Genomic DNA, 8,687 nt, shown 5'->3' with positions numbered 1-8,687 from the left:
GGGGTTCAAGGTGAAGTGGAGGAGCGAAAGGTTGTGGTTAACCCTCTCTCTTCTCCTTCTGCTCGTCTTGCCCATTTTCCTTGTTTTTTCAATCCCTCCTCTCTTCACTTTTTTCTCCATCTCTTCTTTTTCCTTCTTCTGTCTTTTCAATTCTTCCTTCTCTTGCTTCCTATTTTCCTTCTTGCGTTTATTATCTCGCTCCTTCACCTTTTTCATCTCCTTTTTCAGGTTCCTTGTTTTTTGAGCCAGCTCCTGCAGGCCGAGGACCCTGACCTGAAGCTCAGAGTTCTGCTCTTTCGGGATCTTGATTTCATTCTTTGGTAATCCACTCCTCCTCCATCCTTCTGCTCATCTTTTCAAACTCCTGGAGGCCGTGGTTTTGTACTTGAAGAGCAGAGATTTGCTCTTTTAAGAGCTTAATATCATTCCTTCGACGTTCTGTGTGTGTGTGTAGCTAAGTTTCCATCCACTTGTCAATCTAATTATCTGAAGTACAGTAAAAAAAATGTGAATAAAGCTGGTGAAAGTGTTTCCAGCCAGCAACTTTAAAGCAAATAGAAACCTGTGGTGACGACGTCACATGGTGTTTTGCGATCAAATTGGTATGTTGATTTTAGACATTTTAAGGTGTTTCCATTCATTTTTGCTGTCAACACATCGCTATGACGATGCAGCTGTAACTTGCCTTTTATTGTCCCTCCGTCACCGCAGCAAGACAAGTCTTTTTTGAGACATGTCTCACTGTTTGAGCACCTTCCATTTACTCTGCAGGACGTCCCACGGCTCGTCCTAACTTTTGTCGGCCATTTCCGCCGCGGGTTCCAGATAAATCAAATTCAGAAAGTCTCTCGTATGCTCGTCTGTCCACTTCTATTCGTCTTTGTTGACACCCGCCATGTGTGGTGGGTTGCAACAAAAAAATGACCTAAAACTTAATCACAATTCATTATTTAAATCAGCAAATAACGTTCATCGTCGAATATTGATCAAGAGATAAATCCGATGAGACCGAACTTATTTCCTTTGAGTCAATATTCATTAACTTCCATCAAATATTACAGTTTCCCGAAGGCATTTTTCATTCAATTCAAGTAAAAACGTGTGGATGGAAACACTGCTACTGGTGAGTGAGAAGGTCAGGGTGGTGCAGGTGAGGGAATTTGGGCCAATAAGGATTTCTGGAGGAGGCTGCAGGTAGTCAGGGACTGCAAACTAATCAGTATCTTTCAGCTAGGAAGACCGCACAGAAGGATACTCCTCACAGCCCAGGAATGGGAGTCATGCCAACAACTTAGTTTGACATTAGGTCAACAACATCTGAAGCTCAGCAGCATACCTGACAATCTGACTTTTACTCCCTTATTTTTAATTTCGCCGTATAAGCAACTTCAATCGAGTGTCATGCTCTGACTTGCAGCACTGGGAGACACAATTTTGCCATTTTTTTCTGCAAATGCCTTTCCTAACCACTGATCTTCATTCTACACAGTGTGTAGAATAATGTGTCTGATTATTTCATCAGTATGTGCCCTTAAAAAGGCCCCCAAAAACATTTTTCGCTATTAACTTTTAACTATAAGTGATGGTCCTATGTGAACACCCTATTTTATGCCAAGAATTAACAGTTTGGATCATTTCACATGAGATATTTCCATGGGTGGGGCTTATGTGGGAAAGGTGATTTAGCAACGCTTAGATTAGATTAGCAACATTTGAATCAAAATCTGACGACAGTTGTGGCGTTATTTGTTTATATGGCCAGCGCTGTTATTTGAATCTGATCAAACCACACTGGCAGAGTCCTGATTATGTAGATTACTTCAGTTCAAGTGGATAAATCACACAATGTTTTTTTTCTTCTAAAGTTTAACTTTGATTGTTACTTATTTAGTCAGGAATATTTATTGATTTTAAAAAGACAGACTATGAACATCAAAGCATGTAAACATGTTCTAGTAGAAACCCTGAATACAAATCTGAACATGAACATAATATGAGACCTTTAAATAATAAACATGATAAATTATCAACGTACTGTGCTAGGTTTTACTTTGACAATTAAATAGATATTAAAGTGAGTACTGTTGAAGACTCACCCCTCTGTCCCTGGCATAGTTACTGTCTGTAATAAAAGTGACAGGCCGGGTTGGATCCAGAGCTTTGGTATGCTTTATCAAGGTCCTGGAAGAAAAACAAAAAACACCCATATTGACAGTTTTTTATTATAACCGTGTTATATAATCACACTGTCACGTCACAAATTACTACTATAGTCTGTTACAAGTAGAGTGTGCATGTTGTTACAAAACCAATGTCCCCTCTGGGGACAAAAAGATCTACTTCACTTGACCTCCACACACCCAAGCTGCTTTACTTGACGGGTACGGTAGTTGTAAAGTATTTGTCTGGTCTGTTTGAGCGCCAACTGTCAGTGTTGAGGACTACTCTTACTGCATTCCACATATCAGAATGAAGGGATAGGCTGTGACTGAATAACAAACCAGTAAAAAACACACACACAGACACAAAGACACACACACACTTCAGAATTTAAAGACACACGTCAGAATTTAAAAAGGCGCACAAGCAGACAACGGCGCTTTGCCAGCATCTGCTGGCAGAGGGCGGTATAATGTGTGTTAAAACCCAAGTCACCGCCACAGGATGTTTTTTTTTAACAAAAACAAAATGACCAGTACTCACTTGAAATAGAAGTCAGCAGGGGGCATCTCTGCAGCCGGCTCATTGGCTACTGACCACATGACCACAGAGGCATGGTTCTTGTCCCGAAGTACAAGCTCGTCCATGACAGCTAGGTGATGGGTCAGGGAGGCGTTTCCAAAACTGCGACTACAATGCCAAGGCACAAAAGACACATCACACACACTGAGTTGACATTTTATGGAAAAACTAGACTAACACACCGGATGTGAACAGTGACACTCACATGTCTTTAATGCCCACTCCTGGGCACTCATCTATCACCACGATGCCATGGCGATCACACATCTGCAGGATCTCCTCAGCATAGGGGTAGTGGCTGGTGCGAAATGAGTTGGCCCCCAACCACTTCAACAGGTTAAAGTCCTTGACAATCAGGGGCCAGTCGAAGCCTTTACCTCGAATCTACAGCACAAGGTAAACAGAGGAAGGGAGGAATGGATTATTCAGCTTTTTCTAGCAAATGTTCTGTCTTTTATCTGAATTGAATGTCCATGTGAGTGATTTAGAGTCAAGACAGTCTGTAGATGTTCGCTCATGTTACAACAGATATGTTGCCTCAAAGCTAAATGACAATGAGTCTTTCGCTAAAGGTCTTGCTTCCCTCTAATGGTACTCACATCAGAGTCCTCATGTTTATTGACTCCATGGAAATAGAAGGGCTTGTTGTTGATGAGGAACTGTGTGCTGGTAACGTTGACTGTGCGGATGCCGACTGGTAGAGTATAGACATCCTCATATGTGGATCTGTCATCGGTTGCCATTAAGCGAACCTACATGTTAAAATGCAAATGTCAGAAACATCTCTCACAGCAGACATTGTAAATATAAGAGGTCGTGCTAAATTGTCAACCCTACATTGAGTTGAAAAGCCCACTCTTGCACAAAACAACTCACACCTCAAAGCCGTGAAGCAGATGAAGAGGAAAAGTGAAGGGGAATTAAAAACTATAGTATAGTATAACTATAGTATTTTCATCTCATTTAGATATTTTTTTAAGAAAAAAAACGGAGCATAAGAATTGTCTTTTTGTTTCACAATTTAGTAATTAGCTAATTACAGTTTAGCTATGATCAACAGCGCACAAGTTTCACCTGCAAGGAGAAAGCTGCTGTTCTCCAAAATGACATCCCATAAAGCATTACTCTACTGACAGGTACAAGAAAGAGAGAGAGAGAGAGAGAGAGAGAGAGGGAGAAAGACAGCTGCTAAGCCTTGTGGTAGAATTGTGTCATTTTACATAATTTTATCAGTAGAAACTTTAACTTCTCCCCCTGACTTAAGCTTGAACACAAGGTGGAGGAAGTAGTCTTGTGATCTTTCTGTAGGTAAGCATGCTGTTGTTAGCATTATTAAACAAGTTTACCCTTCAACTACAATTAATTAATTAAAAGACAACTTTGGCATTTACAGTGTTGTCTTACCTCCATCGAGTAAAGGTAAGCTGGATTCTCATGCATCAAGTACGGCCACCACAGATTGACATCGACTACTTTGAGCACTCCAGATGGCCCGCTGGAAGTCGCCACACAGTGGCCATTTTTTTCCATCAAAGTAACACTCAGGGTGGCTGTGGTAGCACCTTGGACTGACACCTTGTAGTAGACCAGACCTGAAACAAAGGGAAAACAACACTCACACAATGTCACATAAGTACTCATGTGGCACCCTTAAAAACACTTTAGTGCTGAAAAATAATGATTTCAAATTCACTAAATTAGTAGTTTCATTGTAATCACATGTATTCATTTACCAGTGTTGTCCAAGAAGTCAGTCACCACAGTTATGTCATCCACATAAGCCTTAGGAGTAGTATACAGCAACACAGAACGATGTATGCCAGCATAGTTGAAGAAATCAAAGTAGATGTTTTGCACAAAAAAACCATCAGGATACCTGTTGAACAATTACATTTTTCTTATTATCTGAATAGTCACTGACAAGTACAGCTCTATTTGAAAGCTCTGGTCAAATCACGGAAAAATGCAAATTGAGACCACATGTATTGTATGACAGTCAGAGTAAAAGTTAGTATCACTGCTGAGTGTCAGCTGTATTGTAAGTAATAAAAATAGTTGACATTTTACATAAAAGTGCTCCACAGTAGTTAAATAATCTTAGAATTCCTCATAGTTGAAGTCAAAGTCATACTGATAAAAGCTGTTAGCAGTTAACCCAGATCAAAATCTGTCACTGGCTGAAAAAAATAAATTAACAATAACATATAACGACATATTAACTGCAATTTACATCAAGATACTGAAAAGATGTTTTAAAGTGAAAGTGCTGTGATCTGTTTAGAGTTAAAACTACTTGTCTAGCATGAAAAACATTTAGGTTAGAACATTCTACTCATTGATTCTCTTGATTAAAAAAAAAAACTTAATGACTTTAAACATGTTAATAGGAGCAAATCAAAAATAGTTTGCCTCATTGTAATGAGCACAAATTAAATTAGGGATTTGAACCAAAGTTACTTGGTGTGGTTATCCATGTGCTGGATAGTTCCTGGAGGAAGAGTGTCCAGAGTCAGAGTGTTGTTGACAGCGATAGTGATCCTGCATGGCTGATTTGGGTCCTTGCGGATTATACTGCCTATCTCAGCCTCAAAAGGAAGATGGCCACCGTTATGCTCTGTCACTTTCACCCCGTTCACCCACTGCAAAGAGTAAAGACAATGAATCCAAGTTAGCCTGATCATATTACATGAGGTGTAGTTTCCTGGTCCTACCAGATTCTTGTACATTTCATTTGCGTGCTGAAGGAAAATATAATAATAATAATAATAATAATAATTTGATGTGATAGACCAACACAAAGCGGCGCATAATTGTGAAGTGGATGGAAAATGATACATTGTTTTGTTTTTTTACAAAACCAAAAACTGAAAAGTGTGGTGCGCCCAAGTATTCTGCCCCCTTTAGTCTGATACCCCAAAATAAAATCAGTAAATAGAGTCCCCCTGTGTGTAACATAATCTTAGTATAAGCCTCAGAGGTTTGTTAGAGTGAACATACCAGACAGGTCAAGAGGCCCAGGGTAACTCTGGAGGAGCTGCAGAGATCCACCAAACTGTAAGCCCCACCCACTCTACCAGAGATTTGATTTGGCCCAGCAGCTCGGTCTGGAAACCTCCACGTTCAATTCTCCTTCAGTTCAAAATTTTGCAAGAACCAATCACAAACGGGCTTATCTACCTGGCGCACTATTGGCGGGTTTAACATGATGACAATAGGGAAGCGTCCAAGCAGCTTCTTGTTTACATTCAACATTGCGGCCACCGAACGCCACCAAAGCGCAGCAACCCGTTGATGCCGCTGTCGGTCTTTGGCATTCCGAAGGTCATCCAGAGCAATGCGGGGTCGGGGATCATGGTGGTGGCTGCATCATGCTGTGGGGACGCTTTTCTTCAGCAGTCTCTAGGTGTGGAAAGCCCAAAAACTTGCAGCTGTAATTAAAGCAAAAGGTGGTTCTACCAAGTAACGACTCAGGGGGCTGTATACTTTCCCACGCCACACTTTTCAGTATGTTTTTTCATAACAACTTGTCATCTTCCTGCACAACTTTGTTGGTCTATCACATAAAAACCCAATAACATACATTTACATTTGTGGTTGTAACGTGACAAAATGTGGAAAATTTCAAGGGATAGGAATACTTTTGCAAGCCCCTTTTATTTTGGTGTCTATTTTATATTTATATCTTAAAACGGCATCAACTGAAGCAGGTGACTTTATTTCTCCAACTCTAATTGGACGGGATTGGGACGGCATCTGGGATACTCACCACTACTGAATAATAGTGAGCACTTCCCACTCTGAGAACCACTCTTATTCCTTCATCAGCAATCCAGCGGGCAGGCACCACCACCTCTCGCTCATACCACACCCAACCAATGAAATCTCTCAGTGTGGGGTCCTGGGTGATGTCATTGTAGCTGGCAGGAACTGGCATGTCAATCACTGGGCCAGTCTAGACAAAAGGGAAACAGATTTTAATATATACAATGGGGAGTGTGTATTTACAGGGATAATTATAATCAATAATAATACCACTATGTTAATAATACCGAGGCAATAAAAGACTGTATTTTACTTAATCTTAATTTAGCTCCTGTGACAATGGTTGGCTCCAAAACTACAGCCAGGAGCCCACAACATAAATCGGAGGGGCACCAGCGAAAAAGTTATAGCAAAAAGCAAAAATTATAATTTTACAAGCCAAGTAATACATAACCATTGTTTTTTTGGCATGTAAAGTGAAGCAAACCTACTAACGTTGCTAATGTTAATTCTACCACGATTAAAAGGACGAAAAACATATATCAATTTCTGTGACAATTATGTATAGTTTTTCGGTCTTTTCTCTGTTTGTTTCAATCTTACATAATACTTTTACTTTATGTCTTCTAACAAAAATTCATCATATCATAGAAATGTCCTGCGATGCCCTGTTACGTCCTGCTGTGCCTTGTAAATCTATGCAAAACTACTACAAACTACTATTTTTAGTCACTGTTCCATTAGCTTTAATTGTGACTATTATTGCCAATATTGATTTCAATCCCAACCGGCCCTTCAGACCCCACCTACCAAGATTGCATTTTGCCACATCCATTAGGGTTTCTTGTCCCTCTTCGGACACCATTTTAAATGAGTTAGGCAGTGGACGGTTGGAGACTGGGCGGGGTTAAATGTTGAGGGGGCGGAGTCAAACGTTTAACCCCGCCCACTCTGAGGTCTACGGGTCTGCAGTCAGGGGTACATGGGTTTCTTCCTATGAGTAATTCTTTTCCCGCCACTGACTCACTGTTGCTTGCTCTGGAGGAAACCACTAGAACTGTTGGGTCCTTGTAAATTATCTAGACCCACTCTATCTGTAAAGTGTCTCGAGATAACTCTTGTTATTTAACTGCCAAACGAACAAAGCGAGCTGCTTTATTTCGTCATTTTGGTGCTGCTAGCTAGCTGGCTACTGCCCTGCTCACCTCCGCCAGGGGGCTTCTGTACCAAGCCTTCTCGAAGCCCTGGTTCCTGTTTGGGGACTTGTCCGCCCTGAAGTCCCACCGCCCGTTCAGCTCCTTCACCTCTCTGGAGGAAGACTCCCGGGGGAAGAGCATGCCGGTGTCCAGCAGACATACCGCTTCAAACACAGCAAAGAGACACAAAACACGAAACACATCGAACCTCGCAGGTATGAGCATCCTAAACCAAAGCAACTAATGTCCTCGTTTTCTCGTGGGGTTCTCTTTGCTCAGTCCCTCACGTGATTTAGTTTGTAGTCACGTGACCAAGCTGCGTTCGATGACTGTCGAAGATTTCTCCTTTAACAGTATATCTGAACATATCAAATTAAAATAAATGATGTGCCGACTCCGACCCAATCTTGATAAATTATGAGATTATGTGTGCTTTATTTTTTAAATTATTCAATCGTGTCAATGTACAGATCTTAAAACGAAACATGAAGGTACATAGCGTCGTATCCTGGTCGTGTCTTCCTTTCCTTACCAAATTAAAAGCCCTGGCCTGGCTGGCAAATATCAAGGTCGTGAAAAGAAAAATCACTAACACAATACATGTATGATCTACGCGTAACGTTACTATACATTTTTCTACATTCACATTCTGTAAGTTTCTCGGCACTGGTCCTCAATCGTCATTCACGGATGCAAACCAACCCGAGAGCTGACACTAGATGGGGCCAGACACTGGTACATTAAAGTAAAAGTCAGAGCACGACAGCACTGAAGCATCACAATACACTAGACTCTATGAAACTCCAAATCACACAATAAAAAAGCTCTGTAATTAGACAGTAATAATTAAAGTGTCACTGCTAAGTGTCATCTGTATTGAAAGGGGGGAAAAGGGTTGAGTTTAAGTGGAATTTAACAAAATCTGTCTGCAGTTTGGCAATAATGGGCAATGGAAACCAATGTTAAAGTCTGTTACTGGGTGAAAAA

General features: G+C 40.8%; 1 protein-coding gene and 1 long non-coding RNA gene across 2 annotated transcripts in view; one reads left to right on the top strand and one right to left on the bottom strand.

Annotated features, from left to right (window-relative positions):
- Positions 1-3,151, top strand: part of LOC117956085 — an 8,457-nt gene extending 5,306 nt beyond the window's left edge. The window contains exon 3 of the long non-coding RNA XR_004659176.1: positions 3,139-3,151. This is a non-coding gene — a long non-coding RNA (uncharacterized LOC117956085). The remainder of the gene's footprint in view (positions 1-3,138) is intronic.
- Positions 1-7,998, bottom strand: part of gusb (glucuronidase, beta) — a 9,746-nt gene extending 1,748 nt beyond the window's left edge. Inside the window, exons 1-9 of the mRNA XM_034890934.1 lie at positions 7,710-7,998; positions 6,509-6,694; positions 5,200-5,381; positions 4,476-4,618; positions 4,147-4,334; positions 3,342-3,494; positions 2,948-3,126; positions 2,704-2,850; positions 2,097-2,181 (exon numbers count right to left, since the gene is read on the bottom strand). Of these exons, the coding sequence (XP_034746825.1) occupies positions 2,097-2,181; positions 2,704-2,850; positions 2,948-3,126; positions 3,342-3,494; positions 4,147-4,334; positions 4,476-4,618; positions 5,200-5,381; positions 6,509-6,694; positions 7,710-7,925 (1,479 nt within the window). The 5' untranslated portion in view covers positions 7,926-7,998. The remainder of the gene's footprint in view (positions 1-2,096; positions 2,182-2,703; positions 2,851-2,947; positions 3,127-3,341; positions 3,495-4,146; positions 4,335-4,475; positions 4,619-5,199; positions 5,382-6,508; positions 6,695-7,709) is intronic.
- Between the last annotated feature and the right edge of the window lie 689 nt (positions 7,999-8,687).

The sequence above is a fragment of the Etheostoma cragini genome, chromosome 13 (assembly GCF_013103735.1).
Source record: "Etheostoma cragini isolate CJK2018 chromosome 13, CSU_Ecrag_1.0, whole genome shotgun sequence".
Taxonomy (NCBI): Eukaryota; Metazoa; Chordata; class Actinopteri; order Perciformes; family Percidae; genus Etheostoma; species Etheostoma cragini.
This window is presented reverse-complemented; position numbering and strand designations above follow the sequence as displayed.